The following is an 18,321-nucleotide window of genomic DNA, read 5'->3' as shown; positions in this document are numbered from 1 at the left end:
GGTGGCAAAGTCAATCTTTCTTAGATATTTCAGAGGAGAAGGGTCTTTGATCTCCATGTGTTCTGATGTTTGCTATAAGCATTGCCCTCTGTCACTCCATAGCCCATGACCCTGTCTCTCATTAAATGGCAGCAGATTCTGTAGGTCTAAGTTTCTTTTTTCTGAGCAGAGAATTTGCAGCCAGAGAATTGGTACCAATATGTTTTGAACCAAAACAGCAAGTAATTATTTGCCACAGGCTAAATGCTCCCATGCACACCCACCTGCCTGGGAGCAGAGATCAACCCTTGTCATGGGCAGATGGGGGAGCAAAACCAGAACATACATGAAATAACCAGAAACTCATGTAGTGGACAATATAAGGTGGGAAAATAAAAGGCTTGTTTTGCCTCTTTTACCAAGGGTGTGTTTCACCAATTGCCTGTTTTTAATATTTGATTTTTATTTTTTCCAAGAGATGCTTTAGGAGCAGATCCTGCTCATCTTTCTAACCTTAGGAACTGGATAAACTTTCTTAGAGTTAGGTTGAGGGTTGAGCCTAAGCATTGTGGCAGTGCATTGGTGTCACAGTCACGGGTGACTCAACAGATACTTCAGTTGTTAATTAGGGCAGGTAAAATATGCTTTGCTGACTGTCAGGTGTTCTTTAAGACCTTTCCTAAAAGTCTGCAAGATGCTCTTTAATACTCTGCAAGCCTGAAATTGCATTGTAAGATGAAAGTGCTCCTTCCTGCCTTCTTTCCAAGGAGGCAGCTGTGCAAAGCTGCAAAATGTGATGTCTGCACGTGCATATGCCATTTATACACAGGCACACATTTCTGCCTTCCTGGTGCAGTTAGCAAAAACTTTTGCTCTGAGCTTAAGAATAACTGGGGCAGTCTCTTCTTTCTTCAGGAAATTTGCACCAAGATGTTCAGTGTGTAAGGAGCCCATCATGCCGGCCCCAGGACAAGAGGAGACTGTCCGCATTGTCGCCTTGGATCGTGACTTCCATGTCCAGTGCTACCGGTGTGAGGTTAGTATTCTAATCACAAGAAGGAGAGAAAGCAAAGGCTGGTATAATTTCATTGCTGCCTCATGCTATAAACACTACAGGCATACCCTATTGTAACACTGGCTCTACAATCAAATTACTTCATTGACTCCAGCATGCAAGGAATTTTTCCTCATTTATATCAGCGCAAATGAGAAGAAAATCAGGTCCCTTATTCATAACAGGTTCATTAGGAGAGCAAGAGAATGTGACTCAGTTAATTAGAGCTTAATATTTGAGAGCATCATAAATTATAGCTTGGACACAAACGTTGCTCATGTTTATGTTCTTAAAATGAAAGCTAATGTGTGTTAGAATTTGAGCAAGATTGTACAGGAAACTCAACATATGGCTCTGGGTTGAAGAATTTTAATGGACACATAAACATGATCATTCTTGTTCAGTGCAATGCTTTTTGTGCTACTTTCCTGTTAAGTTTCATTACACACTTCATATAATTTTGATGGTAAGAATCTGAAGACAGAAGAAAAATCACCTTAAAGCAATTAACATGTGAGAACAGCTGTGTTAGAGAACCTTCAAGAATTCCTCAATGCAAGTGTTACTTGCTGGATAATATATCAGCCAGATGGCAGGGTAAGAAAATGAGACCAAACGTATTTCTTATTGCAGTTGCAGGTTTTAATATCCAACTGGAAAGAAGGATGGACTCTGGCTTAAAGGTCTTATCTGAGACTTGAGGCATCTGGTTCACTTCTCAGTCTGACACTGGCATCTGGGGTTCAGCCCATTACTTAGGCCTAGTTTTTGTAAGGCATTGGGGCATTCGTACACTAAATTTTGCAGAGTCTAATTCATCATACAGCATTTCTTCATGCTGGCTGTTGAGATACCTGGGCTTCATACATGGATGTCAGAAGTAGGTGCAGTGGAGAACTGAGGACAGACATGTGGCTCCATGAAATCCATCATAGGTCCCAGAACAGTACATTATTAGCTTGGAACATCTTCTCATGGGCAACTGAACCGCTGTGGGCTTGACCTGAAGTGTTCATGTGGATTTGCTGTTCCAGAGATTGCTGCATTATGATCTCTGCATAATGAAAGTCTTCCTACAGGCACTGCATGTCAGTAAGACAATAAAGAGGAGAGCTAGACTCCCAAATCAGTGAGGTACAGAAGTCTTTTGTAATCTCTGAAAATCTTTCTGTGTTTTGGCATTTGCCTCCACATGCCTCAGCTATCTCAAGTGAGGCAATAGTTACATTCCTTTTTCTACCACTTGCTTGCCAGGTGTATTTACAAACACAGATTTATCTTGAAGAGGCATGGCCATCAGTAGTCCTTGCCCAAATGATGACTGCGTGATCACACCATGAGGAGGAATTCCCAGTCTTCCTAGTAGCTATACTTAAGTCAGCCTGGAAATATACAGATAGACTTCTCTGGGGCAGGGCTTGGGCCTTTTTTGGGGGGTTTCTACTGTTCCTGTCTCAGCGAAATCCTCCTCTCAGGCACACCCTTTTGCACCAACAGCAATACAAACACAGGTGGCAGTTCTGGTCATGGGAGACAGGCAGGGAGTTTGCTTAGCTGTCACCCTGGAAAGGATGCTGTAGCTTTGTGGCATTAACTCTTCCAAAGGAGATTACCTGTAGTCAGATATTAGTACCGAACTTCCTTCCTGAGGATGCTTCCTTTTTTATCTTTTTTTGCATTATTAAATATGTGCTTAAGTTTGATGTTTTCTTCAATGCGAAGACCTTTCCTTCCTCAGAAATGTGAAGGGAATAATCTCCTTTTATTTTCAATTGGATTAAATTCAGCAGAGAGCTTGGGAACCCATCTTCTCTGCAGCATTGTCTCTTATCAGGAAATGGCTTAATCATGAAAGACATCACGTACCTCAGCTTCTGTGTTACGCTGACTCAGGCTGGATCATGTTACAAGGTGGAGAGTGAGGAGAGAGCTTCTTTGACTAATAGATTCTTCGCTTAATCTTGTTCTTATTTCTTATTTACTTTGCTCTTGCTGTTTGCTTGTTCCCTAGGACTGCGGAGGCCTCCTGTCTGAAGGGGACAATCAGGGCTGTTACCCTCTGGACGGGCACATCCTTTGCAAGACCTGCAACTCAGCTCGGATCCAGGCTCTGACTGCCAAGGCCAGCACTGATCTCTGAGTATCAACTGTGACCCTCCCCAGGATGCCTTCCTGGGGGAATTGCACAAGCTTTGCATGATTTCTTTCCAGCCTAGGGTCTGAAACTCTGTTTAAAAAAAAAAAAAAAAAAAAAAAAGTAAAACTGGAAGGCCTTGGAGCAAGAGGGCAGTTCTTCAGGCCATGTTCAGACTGCCTGCAGTAGGCACCTAATTTAGACGTGATTCCCCAGGAGGGTGGCAAGTCAGACCACCAGCTGTCTCTGCAGTTGATGGCGACAAGTGGTGATAACACCTAAGTTATCTGCCTGTAGAAGGAGGTCTGAACTGGTGAAAGGTGGCTGAGCTAGACCCTTCTCCTAAGTCATTTTGAAAACTTGATCAGCTCTTACTGAAGACAGGGGAGCTTCTCTTTGACTTTAATAGGGTCTGGGTCACAGCAGAAGTAGCTCCACTGTCACAGAAGGTGTGAAACCGGTATGAGAGTAGGACCAGTGCTCCTCTCATTACATCACAAACAATACAACTTCAGCCATGCTGCACCTAAGAGCGTAGATGTGACATTGTATCTTTGGGACACAGATTTGTTGTCTGTATCTTTTGTCTTAGGCCCTTACTTGTCTCCAATCCCTTCCAGTTCTATAGGGTTTTTTTCTTTTTCTTATGAAATTATATTTTGCTATTGCATAAACTTATTCATTAGTGAAGCTTCCAATTCACAAAATGAGCAATCACAGAAAGACATAAGCTTGAATACACTACACACACAAACACACACAATGTGCTTTTGATTTACTAGAGGTATAAGTCAATCATGTCCATTGAGAAGGTCAATGGGGCTGGAAAACACTTCCTTAAAATCCCAGTTGTTTATAATAAAAAAAAAAAAAAAAAAACAACTACATAGAACTGCAGTGCAGAAAGCGATGCTCAAAAAAATCTTATGCCACTCATTATAGTGGGACCAATGTCAGTGCTGGTTTCTGGGTAGATATTTAGCAGTGCAGTCTCGTTCCGTTGTTTATTGCAGTGGGGAGGATTTTTCTTCAGCTGTAACAGGGATTGAATCAGGCCTTGGGATAGATGTTTCTCTGATGGTAACGTGCACAATCTGGAGTTCTCATTAAAAAAGGTATCTTATTTCAACAACGGCAAAAGAACCTTTCTAAACACATGCAGTTGTTCAGTTTTTATCTTAAAAAAGTTAAAGAAGGTGTTAAACTGTTCTCTGTGCCAATCCAAAAAGCAAGCATTTTTTCTTTCATTTTAATCCCAGCCACTTATTACTCCTTGCTGGTAAAATGTCATTGCAGAAGAGTGTTGGGCCAGGAGCAGCACTTTCATCTTCTGTCCAGAGTTAATACAAATGCCAAGGTAAATAAAAAGCTGGGCACAGATAACCTTTTTTTTTCCTCATGTTGCTGGAGTTTTTGTGTTTTTTGTTGTTTTGTTAATTAAAAAAATAATAAATTTGCAGCTCGCTCTGAGCAGCTGTAATATTCTTGTTCATGAAACCCATAATAACTCAGGTGCAAATTACATAGTGAGGGAGTAATTTTCGTATCACTGAATTGACATTAATATCTTATTTGCAGATGTAATCAAAGAGAATACCTTTCTTTGCACTTAACAAATTAAGAAGCAGAACTGAAACAGTTGCAGGCTGATTGACCATATTAGTGACAAACTGGCACTTTTCAACAGTGTTATAAGAAATTTTTTTCATGCACCCACGGAAAAGCAATGAGAATGTGGTGCTTTCATCTTTAATCTCTATAACAGAAGCCTGATATAATTATACCTACTAATGCTGGAAAAAAAGGAAAGTTAGATGAGCTGGGCTGGTAAGAAACAAAGAAGAAAAAATTGATATACTCACTGCAGCTCCGGCAAATGGTGCATTTCCTTTCAGTTTAGCACTAACCTTTATGGAAGAACACTGTGAACTGTAATAGCTTTAGCCGTATACAGTAAATTCAAATATAAACTGTGTAAGGAACAGAGGTTTCAGATAGGTATTTCTGTGTTTTGGCAAGCTGCATTGGTGTCAGGGAAGACTCCCAAAATTCACAGCTCAAAATGAATCCTTCTTTGTAGAAGGGTGGCATCGTTAAGCAATAGAAATCGTTCTCCACCGTAGTGACTGTGCTGAAGCAGTTTGCCTTTTTATACTAGATTTCTACCCTGGCCTTCAAGAATTTTACTGCCTTATACATTAACAGACTTTTTTGCACTGTGGCTTCTGCCAGATTCCATCTGGGCTCTTGCTCCCTGTACCATGGCACGTAAGATACTTCTGAGCTCGCTTCTTTACAGGCAGTCCCCACCACCACCAGTCAAAAACCCTGGCAACTATTGAGCAAATCCTGTTTGAATTAACCCCACAGAAACACCAGAGTTCAGCGTTGGGATTGCTAACACTGTTGTATGCCTGCAGAGGATTTTACATTTCTGCAAGCATGCAGAGAAGAAGCCATTCATCAGGCTACAAACATAGCTCTGAACTTCCTTCTTGTTAGTGTTAAATCAGGTGGCTGATGAGACTCTCAGAAATAACAGTGGGGTAACTGATGGAAATGAGCTGATTTGGCCACAGGCTGCAGGCAGGCACGACTCAGGAGGACTGAAGTCCAGAGCCCTTTGGGCTTTTATGGCTCTGCCATAGGCTGGACTTGGAGCAAGTCATATGGCTTCTCATCTTCTGCACGAGGTTTCTTTACAACTTCCCAGGGATGCTATGGGAATTAAACTAATCACAGATTGGCCCAAACTACTGTTTTTGGAGTTCTGTTTTCTCTTTCCAGAGAAGTTTGCTGGTATGTAGGTTTGGGATTCCAGCCCACTTAAAAGCTAAGGGCCAGCCAGGAGGTCTAGATCTGAATCTCTGTGTTATTAGGGTGCTGTGGTGAGTTGGGCCGGTGTGCAGGGAGGTGAGAGCCAAACTTTTCACGCATTAAATACCCCATAGATGGAAAGCAGTTGACAAAGATTGGGCAGTGTTATATGAGGTACTGTGGCTAATTTCTGTACCTGATATATCTGGACAAAGGTACTGTCGTGCTTTTGTTTTCACTTCTGAAACACCAAAGCCATCTGCCTGTTGGAAGGAGTGAGTGTCCAAAAAGCTTATTTTCATTTTCTTTATGAATGTTCTTTTGGCTTCTAAAATAGCTATAAATATATTTGAAAGGTAGTGCATATATGTATATATATGTATATATATACATGTATGTACTGAGGGTCTCATCACCCACCTGTGTATGGAAATCTCCCCTCTGATGCATCAGGGTTTAATTAGGAAATGCTGGTGGACTTATCTTACTTGCACTGTAATTAAGAACCCCTGGGATATTGCTACATCACAATATTTATCGCATATTTGTAATATAACCTGATTTATCTGTTCCAAAGAAGGACTTTATTTTGCCAAAGAGGCCTTGCTTTTTTAAGGTGCACTTCTTAGCCATGATAAAAATCACTTCGTTTGTGCCTGTGGTAACGTCTAAACTGTTCCTTTCAGAAAGATTTGGAAGATCACATACATCTGTTTGAGTATACAGAGGTTTTGCTTGTGCTGCTTTGGCTTTTTTGAGCATTTGTTGGTGAGTAGGGCCTGATTCCGTGATTTGTGTGGCCAGATAGGGCCCAAGAGGGGCCAGGATCAGGTTCTAATTTAGCAAAATGCTTAAGTCCACGGGGTTTGTTTAAGCATGGGCTTAAAGCCATTGCGTAGTGTGACATAAGCCATGGGTGTACAGTCATTAATACCAGACTGATTCTGTATTGCCCAGTCAGGCAGATTCAAGTTGGATAGGATGTGGGCACAAATTTCTGTCAAATGAGCTTGAACACATGATGCAGCTCCTGCATCGCCCTCATGCTGCCTGGAGGAGGGCAAACAGGAGATGACCCAATGCAGCATGTGGACAATGGAGGGGTGAGTTATTACAAGATCGCTGCTTCGTGTCAGGTGGCTGCGGCATTTTCCCTATGTCATAAGTAGCCCTACAGCCAGATTTACTGTATCTTTGAACCATGGCTTTAAGTGTCTACTTAAACTTTCTCCAAAAGATTGGGTTGCCTTGGTTACAGCCCAATCCTTAAGCATTTCCCCAAGGCTAACACTAGTATTTTATGGATGTGATGGTTTTTTTTTGTCACTTATCTTAATCATTGCCTGAACGTTGCTTTTAAAAGCAGAAAGCAACACCGTGGCTTTAGCATATCAGATAATGCACCTTTAATTTTGTTTTTGTTTTTTTTTTAAAAAAAATATTTTAGTTTAGATTTTTATCACAGCTGCGAAACACTCGGGTAATGACTTCATCATAGAGGTGTGGGAGTAGCAAAGTGTTTATCAGAGTCAACTTTGCATACTAGTGCTCAGCCTGACGGCAGGAGCAAGGCTTCCCTGAGACACAGGCCTCAAGCTGACTTTCTGCCTACTGGCAAAATGTGGCTGAGAAGAATGAGGAAAAGGTGTTTTTATAGAGAATTGGTGGCAGTTGAAGAGAATATGCAACAAATCATACTGAAGTCTCTTTGAAACTGCTCCTTCCTGCTAGGCCGTGGTGAGCCAAGCCTAGCCTAGGCCTGATAGATGTTGGTTTTATGGTATTGATCCTTTTGATTTTGAGACAGTCCAACAAAAGTAGGCTAACAGGACCCCCAGAGGCGGTCTGTGGGGGAAATCCTCTGGCTTCACCTTCTTCAGTAACCGTGTTAGACACCTGATGCCTTGGCTGAGAAAGGATTTGAGTTTTTAACTGTTTTTTTATTGATATCTGTTTCCTGCAGTCGGTTCGTCACGTTGATTTGCTATTTGTTCCCAGAGTTTTGCTGGCTACACTTGATATAGATTTCAATACTGTAAGTCAGGGCTAGCAGAGAGATGTGCTGAAGAATCTCGCTGTGGTGAAATTCCCAGGAGAAAACACTAGTGATGGTAATTGAGGGTTTGTTGCCAAAGGATAGCAGGAACTACTCGGAATTATCTGGAGGTTAGTAATGTACAAATTAAGAGAGCTGTGAGTGAGAACACTATTTCCAGTTAGAGCTGGTCACAATTTTTACACTAAATTATGTGATGTCAGAAGTGCTGTTTTTTTTTAATGAGATATTCTCTTTTCAGTGTTATCCACAACAGTTTTTCTTGCTGTTATAATTAAAACCATATTGAATTTTTATCTAAGTAGATTTCAGAGTTGTTAACAAATATTTTCATTTGTCAAAAACCCATGTCTCCCTCATTTTTTTTGTAGTTCTTGGGTTTCTTCTGCTGGTAAATTTAAGTTTCTGTAATGGTTTTGAAAACTTTTTTGGAAAAATATTTTATTATCTTTTTTTATTTTTTAAAGCACGTGTTCTTGAAAAATGATTCAGTATTAGGCCTGGTAAAGTAAAATTTTAAGAAAAAAAGCTTTGAAACTTTTCACAAGGTATTTTACCCCCTATTTTTGACTAGCTTTGCTAACTTTGAAGTCCCTGTTTCCTTTGCCAGAACAATCCAAATAATGTGACTCTTCTTAAAATAACAGCATTACTTCTGTTGGGTTTGTTTTTCTTAAAGCCATGGACTGGCTGGCTATGGAGAGTGCCTGTGACTTTTTATGTGGCAATTGCATTTTTTTTTTCCTTAAAATCAGTGAAAATATAAGCACGTTATTGCAGCTGCCATGAAGATCAAGAGGTACGACTGAGCTTCATCACCATTCTGGGCTTGGGAATGGCATTTCTCCTGAAACATTTCTAGAAATATTACCTGCCTTCCTCAACATTTCAAGTTTGAATTTGCAACAGTCAATTGCCTGTCTGGCATTTGGTGCTTCCGAGTGCTGTGAGAGAGAGAAAACTTAACACTTGTGAAATTATAAAATTCTCTTGACATCTCAAAACCCAAGAGACAGCCATAAGCTCAGTAGGTTTCCTGATGGCCTTTGGGGAACAGCTCTCATTTCATCTTGCAGGTTCTCTGCTGTTATTTGCAAACACTAAGCTCAAACACCTGCAGACCACTCTGGCATATGGACTCACGTGCACACATAAGGTGCTCGTGGGGCTACAACTAAGAAATATTTAGGCTGAAATATTAAGCACTGCTTCTTATACCCACTGGGCTTTGTTCCTGGCTGTGTGTTCCTGGTCTCTTTTGGGTTCACGTTATGTGTGTAGGCAACTACCCCATGGGCTGATCGCTGATATCAAGAGCTCTTAGTCCAAACTTTTTTTTTTTTTTTTCCTATTTTGCTGTTTGTCTACATTTCTCATTACGCATAGGTCTTTTAGAAAATGAGGAAGGAAACAAAAGGCCCAGGGGTGTCATTACCTTTACATTTCCAGGGGTTAACATCCCTCACTGGGAATGTGGTGCTTGGGGGCTCTTTGCTTTTTGTCTCTGCCCTCCCTTTTGTCCACGAGTGGCAATCTTACCCTCTTTTTCCATTTGCTCAATATGCTCTTGTCCTTGTAGTGAAGATGGTATGTTGCTTACTTCACAGAGGTATTGCAAGGCTCAGCTAGTAGTCGGAAAAACTTTTCCAGATCTCTAATCAAGTAGTTTTGCGCATCCATAGTATCAGTGGCCTGCCATATGGATATCAAAGAAAATGATTATAATTATTGCTTTTAAAATGATTGTGAAATTGTGCCTTACTTTTTCAGTCATATTTAACCATGTAATTTAGAACCACATGATTGCAGGGACTTATCATGAAGAAATTTGTTTGAAGGATAGTTTGTTTTTAAGTATTTTTTCTCCAAAAATGAATTTATTAGTTTTCCCTCTTTTATTTCTTTTCCTCCAGTTTTATTCCTTTAATATGTTTGTGTAAAAGGGCAGCCAACATTTGCATTCGTGAGAGACAGAAGATTTTATTTGGTCTTGTATGCGGAGCTTTCATTTTCTTTTATGTTCCTTCAGGAAAATTCCTCTCTGCCCGATTACTCATACTTAGATGTCTTTAAATGCAAGCTGACCTGCAAGGGTTTTTTGTTGTTGTTTAATTTAGTGTGTGGTTTGCTTTGTGTTTTTGTTTTTTAATTATCCAGATATCGGGTACTGGGGAGGCATTGCACGTTAATGCAGAATGTTAATGCTAATTTTCATAGAAAAGACAAAATTAGAGTCCTTTCCCTGTCTCCAGCGCAGTTTTGTTACTGTGTTGTGTACGACACTAATATTAAGCCAGACTGTAAAGGCAGAACACTCGGTGACCTACTTCCATTCACCAGCAAGAATCCTTTGTCAGCTGACTCCTGTTTGTTTGTTCATTTTTAAATGTCGGATTACAGAACGAGCATCTCCCAAAGATGAAAGAAAACAGTGTTTTCATGTGCAGGAAATTTGGGGTTGCAGTAACAGAACATTTTCTTTGTGAATTTGGATGTCATGGTGTTTTAAAGCCCCTGCCTGGAGCCTAAATCAATTTGGCCTCTCATCCAGTTCATCTCACTGGTGCTCCTAAAAGGCTGCAGCCCTGCAAAAGCTCATGCAGCATTTTTGGCCGCTTTCCCTTGCTCCCATTTGGTACATATTTGCACAATTTAACTGAGCTTTTCTTTCTGCTGAAGGTCAGATGCAAGCGATACGAAACACTAAACTTTATAAACAAGCAAAGCCATTTTAACCACAGTGTTTTGGACAAGAATGGGTTTTTAGGTGGCGCACTGTCTGCTGGCCTGTGGAGGGGGGATCCTGAGACTACATTTGACTGAAACAGGATGCAAAGCCACAAGCCTTGGTTTCTTAATAAACTACTTACTGTAATCCAGCTACACAGTTTCAGCCTCACACTTTAGAAGAAGCTTCCAGCAGCAACGCACATACAGGCACTTTCCCTTTTCCTTGCAGAAAGTGAAACTTTCCCAACCAGTGCAAATTTAACCTATTGCATAAGATGCTGGAAGTTTGTTTTTTTTGTGTGTGTTTTTTTTTTTCTTTTTTTTTTTTTTCCTTGGGATTCTTTCTGTAACCTCTATGAGCAAAGGATGAATAGCTTTTCTTTTTCCCTTCTTTTTTTTTTTTTTTGACAAGATTAGATGTTGCATATTGATGAGCTAGCATTTCAAAGGTCCACGGGGCTTTGGAACGTATTAAGAATCTCTGAAGTTTAATATTCACCACATCTTAAATATTCAGAAGGAAAAATCTGCATAAAATGGCTTTTGATAAATACGTTCTAGGCGTTCTTTCTTGCTGTCTTACACAAGCGTTATGGGGATTGTGGCCGTGCCAGTTTTGTTCCAAAGCGTCTTTTGTTTCAGCTTATCAGGACCGTTTTGATCCCATTTGTATGCCCAGCACTTGTCCTGAAGTCTTTTATGGTTTCTACAGGAACTGTCCTGCAGGCAGGTGGATGTAACCAAGGCAAAGGTGCTGCTGAGCATCCTAACTCCTGCACCTCTGTCTGCTTCATTGCTCCCCTCCTGACGACAGCTGGGCACGTACAGCCTCATCCTGGGCCTGCTTGTGGTGGTGCAGGTTGGTCAGCCCAGCGGTCAGGCCTGGCTAAGATCTTTCTGGGGAGGTGATTCATGCTGGTAGGGATTTGCAAGTGGAGGGGCCAAGATCCTAGATGCAGGAACAAAGCAAAGTGCCACTCAGCGTATCTCAGATCTTGCAGGGCAGTTTGGCCATCCTTGGGTATTTAGTAAGAATCTCAGCAGTAAGAGGAATGTTTTTAGGAGAAATCCTTCCTTGGATCTGCTTCTCATCTCTGTTGAAAATCTGATTGAAGCTTTAGATGAGGAGCAGTGATGGGCTGTGTATACTCAGATATTTTACCGTGTTATCAATGCTCTCGTTTGCCTTACCCTTGAAGTCCTGTGGTGCATGCCACGGTGTCCAGGACAGCTTCTTTGGCCCTGTTCATAGGCAGCCTGGACTTCGTCATGCCAGCCCCTGTTAAATCAGTGCCTGGTACATTTTCTCAGGACAGCTCTGGCTTGGGCCAAGAGCATCTCATGCTCCTATGCAAACAGTGGTGCTTTCATTTTTGGCTTAAAAATAATGCAGCCTTTTCAAATTCACCTTTCCCCTCTCATGTATTCCTGACAGAAGTAGGGTTTTAAATATTTCATAACATTCTTCTTTCTTCTCCTTTTTTTGCCAGATGTCTTGAAAACATTGTCAGATTACAATCTGGGTGGGGGTTTTCAGGATCGATTTCCTTTCCTTCTTGATTGCATGGTGTAGGTTTGCAATAAGTTTTTTTTTTCTTTTTTTTTTTTTTTCCACGTCTTACAGAACAGATGCCTTCAGTTTATGCAGAGAAAGATTGACTATGATTAGAGCTAATCCAGGATGGCAGGATTGGACCCCCACAGTGAAATCTAGAAAAGTGATTGCAAAAGTATTTTGTTTCTCCTTTATTAATTACACAGGAAGTTTCCACAGAAGGCTCATGTAACACAACTGGCCTATGTAATAAGTAGCAGGGCCTGTAATTACAGTCTGTCTTCTGATCCTATCTGTGCTCTGACTTTCTAGGCACTGCAGTTCTATTTACATTTGTCTTTGTCACCTTTTAAATTTTTGATTGGTCACTAAGGGAAGAACAGCACAAGCTGCGAGCCCTGCGGAGATCCAGCAATGAGGCATCCTCCTCCTCCTCACGTATCTGCCTGCTTTGGGACACAGAAAAGAGATTTTTACCAGGCATGTAGCAAGGGGAGCGGGCTGTGCGCCAGCTGTGTATCTTTAGAGATCTTGGAGTCTTTGTAGGACTGGAAACTTGAACCTTTTACAGGTCTTAACTAGTGTACTATCCTGCGAGGGAGTTTATATATCAGTATTTCTTTGCTCCGAGCAGTTTCTACAGGATTTCACCTTTCTTTTCTGTAAGATTCAGGATTTTACGGGTGCAAAGAGATCCTTCCAGATATGGCACAAGGAGGGTGATGGCTTTTGGCAGCGTGCAGAGTAGCTGAGCTACAAATGCTGATATTGATGTAAAACAACAGTAACCTGAGTGGAAGTGGAAGGCAGCGATTTGCCCTTGGATCAGCACCAGGTTCACCAGCACCGAGCACCAGCAAGCAAGCCTCAAGCAGGTCAGCTCCCTGGCGTGTCAGTCCTGAGGCCTGGCAATGGGGAAACGGGCTCCTTGTGAAAGTCCTTGGTGCTGGTCACTCCCACAGCAGTCTCTTCTGTCTTTTAAAATGTGTTCTCGAGTTAGGGTAGAACTTGAGAGGGGTGTCCCCCAGTCTTTTCCTTCAAGCCATATTCCCAGCGCTATGTTTGATCAAGAGGAACAAAAGCCATTGTGCAAACACTGTTATCCTATGCAAAAAATATTAACAACCCACTATGGATACATTTAATGTCCATTAAAGTGTTATGCAAATCGTCCCTTTTCTGCAGCTTGCACTGTTATTTAATTATTTTTGGTATGACTTATAAAAAAAAGCACAATTATTTTTTAATTTTTTCTAACTCTACTTCTAAGAAAGTTGATGCTTTAAAGGAAAAAAAAAAACCTTACTTTCAAACATGGGTTTTTCAGGCTTCAAAATTAATAATTTCTACACCTGACCCAGTTCTTGCAGCTGCCAAAAAAGAAAAGAGAAAGCTATTTAAATTTCTCATAGAACCATTTATCTCTTAAAATATGCCAAGGCAATTTGAGGTGGGGGTGGAGACTCAGCTATTTATCTCAGCAGCTTGATTTTTCTCTTTATGTTTCTAACTGTCAGGGGAAAAAAACGGTAGGAAGCTATTCTTGGGCTATTATTGATGTATTGTGTTGCCATTATGCAGGATGTCTGCTTTGCTATATACGGAAGGACATTAATAATAGCCATCTCCCCTGCCCCCAGCCTCGGTTCCTCTTCGGGAAGATACGCTTTAAACTGGAGCATCTGCCCAGCTCAGGCTGCTGCTCCCCCCTCCTCTTCCCACCGTTTGTTCCCAGACTAGTTTGGGGGAACAAGGCTGGAGGGAATAAGGAGACAGGTTTTATTTGCCGTTTTTCTGCCTGCTTGTGTTCTTGCTCCAGGCAAGTCATTTCCATGCCATGTACCTGGCTTCCTCTTCCCTTCCCGAGTGTTGTCCCTCTTTTCATTCTAAGTTCATCGGTGAAAAAGAAAAATAAAAAATCCTTTCTTACTGTTTTTTTTTTTTTCTCACAGGGATCTGGCTGGCAGAACGGGCTCAGCAACAGCCCTCTGATTTGTTATTACCCAGCATTTAGTACCCAAAAATGTAGGTTTCCTTGTTATTTGCCCTAAGTAGGAAAATGTAGTCCCATTCCCATCCCGCCTACCCCAGGTTTAAAACATTGTTGTGAAGCTATAAAGGGTCAGTCCTCTTGTTTAAAGACTCGGATGCTTGTTTTATTTTTGGAAGGGAAGCAGAGTGTATGTTGAACAGGAATAGTTTGATGTTTAAAAAATAGCCCAACTTCAGCATTCCCCCGAGGTGCGGGAAGTCATGTCCCTGCAGCTCCGTGCCAGCAGTGGGACAGCCCAAAGAGCAAGGCCGGCTTGAATGGGAAAGAGAACTGACCAGCCCCATTTCATCTGCGAGCAGAGAGGTGAAAATAATAAACATGGCAAAAACTAAAGGGTATAATTGCTCTTTTTCTTAGTGGCTAAGTTTCAGCTTTTTGTGCTAATTTTGTTGTACAGAAGCTTTGCTTCTTCAGCATTTCTGGTAGTCAGGACCAATTGCTCTTTAGTGATGTCTTTTTTTTTTTTTTTTTTTAAATTCATTTGCTAGCTGTGTCCTAGGCTTGATGTGGTCCTTATATGGTCCATTTTGTTTTGGGCACTGAATTAGAACAAAGTTAGGAACTCTTTAGGAAAGCACACCCAGATTTTAGGACTAGAAAATGCAATCAGAATATTTTCCAGTTCTGATACAGGGAAGTTTTCCAAATATGAAGTCTATGTGGGAGGAATGCCTTCATTTGGGAGAGTGCTCAGATTTCAAAACGAAAGGGAGATGGGCATTCACTGTAGTTCCTCATTGCTTTTATACTCTTCCTTGGTGGCAGCTGCTCAATCAACAACGAGAAAAAAGCCGCCCTCTGGCATGTTGCCTAAACTAGAGCCCAGCACCTCTTCGGCAGATGTTTGCTCCGGCTTTCCACACTGCTGTAGCCTGTTCCCTGCAGATCTAGGAGGTAAGGAAATCCTCCTGATGAACCAAGGCCCACCTCATCCTCTCCGTATCCAGAGCTGCTCCCTGTGGTGAGTCTGCAGCCAGCCTAGGGCTTGATCCTGTCTTTGTAGTGCAGGTATTTTGCCAGAAACAGGTGTTTTCTCTCTGCTGTTAGCTGTACAGTGATTCAGATTTGCAGGGAAGGGGAGGGGGATCCTGCTTCAATTAGGCTGCCTTTGTGCTAATGTTTCATTCAGGGCTGTGTGAGACGAGCAGTGTTACTGAAATGCACAGTCAGAGGTTGTGGTTTGTTTCAATCTGAGGTGGTACCCGCTGAAAGCACAGAACTGAGGCACTGCTTCACATCTGCCAGTGCGTCCCTGACAGCTCTGTATGGGTAGGAAGCCGATTCCACTTGGGCAAAGGGATGTTTTCTGCCTTGTCCTTTGAGTCTGATCTAGTTCTTTGATCTGTCCGTATAGAAGTAGTATTTCTAATGCGCCCAATGGCCAAGTAGCCAAGCACCTGACAAGCATCTAAGCAGCACAACCAGCAAGATGGAGAGTAGGTTATTATTAACTGAGTTGCCTTTACAAAAAATATATTCAGCTTTCTTCACAATGTGCCTTTTCAGAGACCTGTGGTAGTCATTCATGGGCAGCAGAGAAATAACCCCAGAGCCAAGCAGGGATGAAAACCATAGGAATGATACAGAACAGAAGCAACAGGCGGTTAATTTTGACCATCTGTTTGTTCTCCATTGGGATGAGCAAAGCTTGTTGTCTTGTTTACTGCACCACCTTGTCTGGGAGACAACTGTTCAGCAGTGGAGGTACTTGGGTGTATCTCCTTCAACATTTTAATCTTGTCAGAGCTCCAGAATCATTCATATCTGGAGATTTTATTTGCTTAATATTGGCTTTTATAAGCTCTCCGTTATCCACATTTTTGTCTGATGTTAGAAGAGAAAATTCAAAGGTTGAACCAAAGGCTGGGTGTTTGACTGGTGCTGCTGTGTTAAAAAGGCTGATGTGCTTTCACTTTGAATCCCCAAAAAATTGTTTTAGGAAGCTCTTTTCCAGCTGCAGATGGAGAGGAAATGCGAGCTTTATTGGAAATGCAGTAAAGGGAAAGCTTTGATTCTTTGATGCTCGGGACTGCACCGCCATGACCCCTGTTGTCCCTCTGCAGACTGGGGACTGAGAATTGGTCGAGCTATGGGCAGAGCAAATTCACGCTTGGATTTTCTCCTGACCTTGCTAGATCGGATGTGCCTTGGTGAAAATTCAACTTCCTTAAGGGTCCTATAATTTCCCACACCGTGGTTTGTATTCTGGACTGCCGGAGAGCCTGGAGGGCAGCCTCCAGCTGCCTTCCTCCCAGTTAGTGAAATGAGAGGCAGAGTACTGATGGTGCAGTGTTGGTAAGGGCACCTTCCTGCTCAGAACAAACAGCAGAGATGTGTTGCATTTCAGAGCCTAATCCCTAACACTTACTTTACCTGTGGGCTGACACCAGGGGGTCCGAACCACGTGTGGGTCATTGCAGAAAGATTCCTCTTGGCTAAATGCCTCATGGGCTGGGAGATCTGCTTAGCTAGTCCAAACTGCAAGGAGGGCATGCCCCCAGGAATGTATTTACCCTCTGTTGCTGCTATGCTTGGGCCTATTCCTGCCAGCTGTAGGCCTGTCTGCTCTAGGGTTCACTGGTGATGTTGTTTACTGGTTGGATATTAATGGGTAGTGGATGATCAGGCCAGGTTTGAGATGGTATTTCAGCATTCTGGTAGCTGTTGGTTTAGCCCTTGAGGTAGAGCGGGTTTTGTGTTGTTTCCTTTGGTGCGGCTGGGAGGGGAGCGTGGCTGCTCGCCCTTCTCCTGGTTCTCCGTTAGCAGACAGAGGCTCTCAGTGGTATGGGAAGCATCTTCCTTTAAATGTGAATCACTAGCCTGGGTATCTGGGCAAGAGAGGGGTGCGAGGAGGCATTCCCTGTACGAGGGATGCCTTCTGCTGCAAACTCCGTGCCTTTAGATCCTAATGAAGTAACATTACTTGAGCTTTTGGGACTGGTCTCCTGTCTGTCAGAGCATGGGGCTACCAGAGCGTTACCCCTTGCTGAGCACAAGCAGCACCCAAGTCTGTGAGGGGCCCGATCCTGCTGTCATTGGAGTTTTTCATGAATCCTGCGAGTTGCTGAATGCACCTGTGAGAGGCTGAGTCCCCTCCCTGCTCACTGAACCCACCAGGCCACTCGGCTCCTTCACTGACTACTTCCACGGGGCTTTGAGGGCACTCAGGAAATGCAATCAGCACCTTACAGGATCGCTCTGCTAGGTAATATATGAAGTTTTTTCTCTGGTAACTTGTGTTCATGAATTGAAAACCATTTATTCCAGTTTGTTCTGAGGACAGATACAGCATATACACATTTTCTATATTTATAAATATATATAGATATATATATTTTGTTCTCAGCTAGTTACCTCTTCTAAACTGCAATTTTCAGAGCAACCGGCGTATATTTTTTATTCAACACATAAAATGACTTTTTACTGTAAGAGAATGAAAGCTGTTTTAAGCATGTGTTTTCTGTATTTTTATTATGCATTATCCAATTATATTGAGATGTATTTTCCTCTTTGCTCTGCTCTCTCAGTTGTTATCCTTATTTTATCAGTTATGCTTTTCTAATGTTTTGTAAGGGAAAATAAATATGCAGAATCGCCAGATGCCTTTTTTCTTTGCAGAAGAAGTATCACAAATGCTTTTTTATTACATTTTACCAATCCAATAAACTCCTTATAAATTTCATTTTTGTTTGCTAGCGTGTGAAATTATTTTTTCAAGTCGAATGGTATTTACTTTCTCCCAACCTCCACCTGCAATTATGCTTCATATCCTCCATCTTTCTCTTTCACATTCAAAATTTCACCGTGTGGCTCTTTAATGTGCTTAATTCCAGAGTGAGCCTTTTTCACTGTTGGGTGAAGCAAGGATGCTAGAGATATGTCGCAAGAGGCTACCCCCTGCTTGTACTGACCGTCTCGTACAAATTTGGGGCTGTTCTTACAA

The 18,321-nt window shown here is 41.9% G+C and overlaps 2 protein-coding genes across 27 annotated transcripts in view; both read left to right on the top strand.

Moving 5' to 3' along the window:
• Positions 1–18,060, top strand: part of LPP (LIM domain containing preferred translocation partner in lipoma) — a 381,557-nt gene extending 363,497 nt beyond the window's left edge. For all 26 annotated transcript variants that reach the window (XM_084529025.1, XM_084529005.1, XM_084529011.1 and 23 more), the window contains 2 exons: positions 895–1,015; positions 3,045–18,060. In XM_084529025.1, the coding sequence (XP_084385151.1) occupies positions 895–1,015; positions 3,045–3,173 (250 nt within the window). In that variant the 3' untranslated portion in view covers positions 3,174–18,060. The remainder of the gene's footprint in view (positions 1–894; positions 1,016–3,044) is intronic.
• Positions 4,426–18,321, top strand: part of LOC311441208 (uncharacterized protein) — a 156,097-nt gene continuing 142,201 nt past the window's right edge. Inside the window, exons 1-2 of the mRNA XM_084529028.1 lie at positions 4,426–4,524; positions 6,671–6,752. Of these exons, the coding sequence (XP_084385154.1) occupies positions 4,517–4,524; positions 6,671–6,752 (90 nt within the window). The 5' untranslated portion in view covers positions 4,426–4,516. The remainder of the gene's footprint in view (positions 4,525–6,670; positions 6,753–18,321) is intronic.

The sequence above is a fragment of the Aythya ferina genome (assembly GCF_964211825.1).
Source record: "Aythya ferina genome assembly, chromosome: 9".
Taxonomy (NCBI): domain Eukaryota; kingdom Metazoa; phylum Chordata; class Aves; order Anseriformes; family Anatidae; genus Aythya; species Aythya ferina.
Note: the sequence above shows the minus strand (reverse complement) of the source record. Positions and strands in the feature narration are given on the sequence as shown.